The 691-nt window shown below is 67.4% G+C and overlaps 1 protein-coding gene across 1 annotated transcript in view; it reads left to right on the top strand.

Annotated features, from left to right (window-relative positions):
- Window positions 1-43: 43 nt before the first annotated feature.
- SPRG_21179 (hypothetical protein) overlaps window positions 44-691 on the top strand; it is a gene marked incomplete at both ends in the record, with an annotated part of 3,363 nt that continues 2,715 nt past the window's right edge. The window contains one exon of the mRNA XM_012351750.1: window positions 44-675. Coding sequence (XP_012207140.1) covers window positions 44-675 — 632 coding nt within the window. The remainder of the gene's footprint in view (window positions 676-691) is intronic.

Genomic DNA, 691 nt, shown 5'->3' with positions numbered 1-691 from the left:
ATCCAATCCTCCTAAGCTGAGCGGTCAGAATCGGTCGGCTCGTATGCAGCAGTTCCACGACGCCTTGGCCAGCTTCGACGCGTCCCGTCTGTTGGCGGCCGACGACGTGGCGCGGCCGCCCGCCATCGTCGGGCCCTCCATCGTCGTCACGTTCCACGAGCTGCACGGCCTCGTCACCGCTGTCGCCGACGCGCTGGCAGATGCGGCCCTTCCGGTCGTCGCCATCGCGCTGCCGTTGGGCGTGCCGCAAATCGCAGTCCTCTATGGCGCCACCGTCACGCCGTCGACGCTTTTTCTTCCCATCGACGAGATGCAGTCGGTGGCGCGGAACCGCAGCCTCTTGCGCGATGCAGCGACCACCGGGCTCGTGTGCTCGCCGACATCGCGTCTGCTCGAAGCGCTTCAAACCGAGTTTGGCGACGCCATCGCCGTGCGCCCGTTGACACTCGTCCTCGGCGACGCCATCGTGCTTGCGACATGGCGATCCGCCGAGATGGCGCCGCCTATCTGGGCATCGGACGCCGATGCCATGTACGTACTGTACACCTCGGGCAGCACCGGCCACCCGAAAGGCGTCATCGGCTCGTACGCCGCCACGTGGCATCGGCTCGCGTGGATGTGGTCGACCGTCCCGTTCGCACGTGGCGAGCGCGTGCTGCGGCACACGGCGCTCACGTTCGTCGACGCCATC

Source organism: Saprolegnia parasitica, assembly GCF_000151545.1.
Source record: "Saprolegnia parasitica CBS 223.65 unplaced genomic scaffold supercont2.85, whole genome shotgun sequence".
NCBI lineage: Eukaryota > Oomycota > Saprolegniomycetes > Saprolegniales > Saprolegniaceae > Saprolegnia > Saprolegnia parasitica.
Note: the sequence above shows the minus strand (reverse complement) of the source record. Positions and strands in the feature narration are given on the sequence as shown.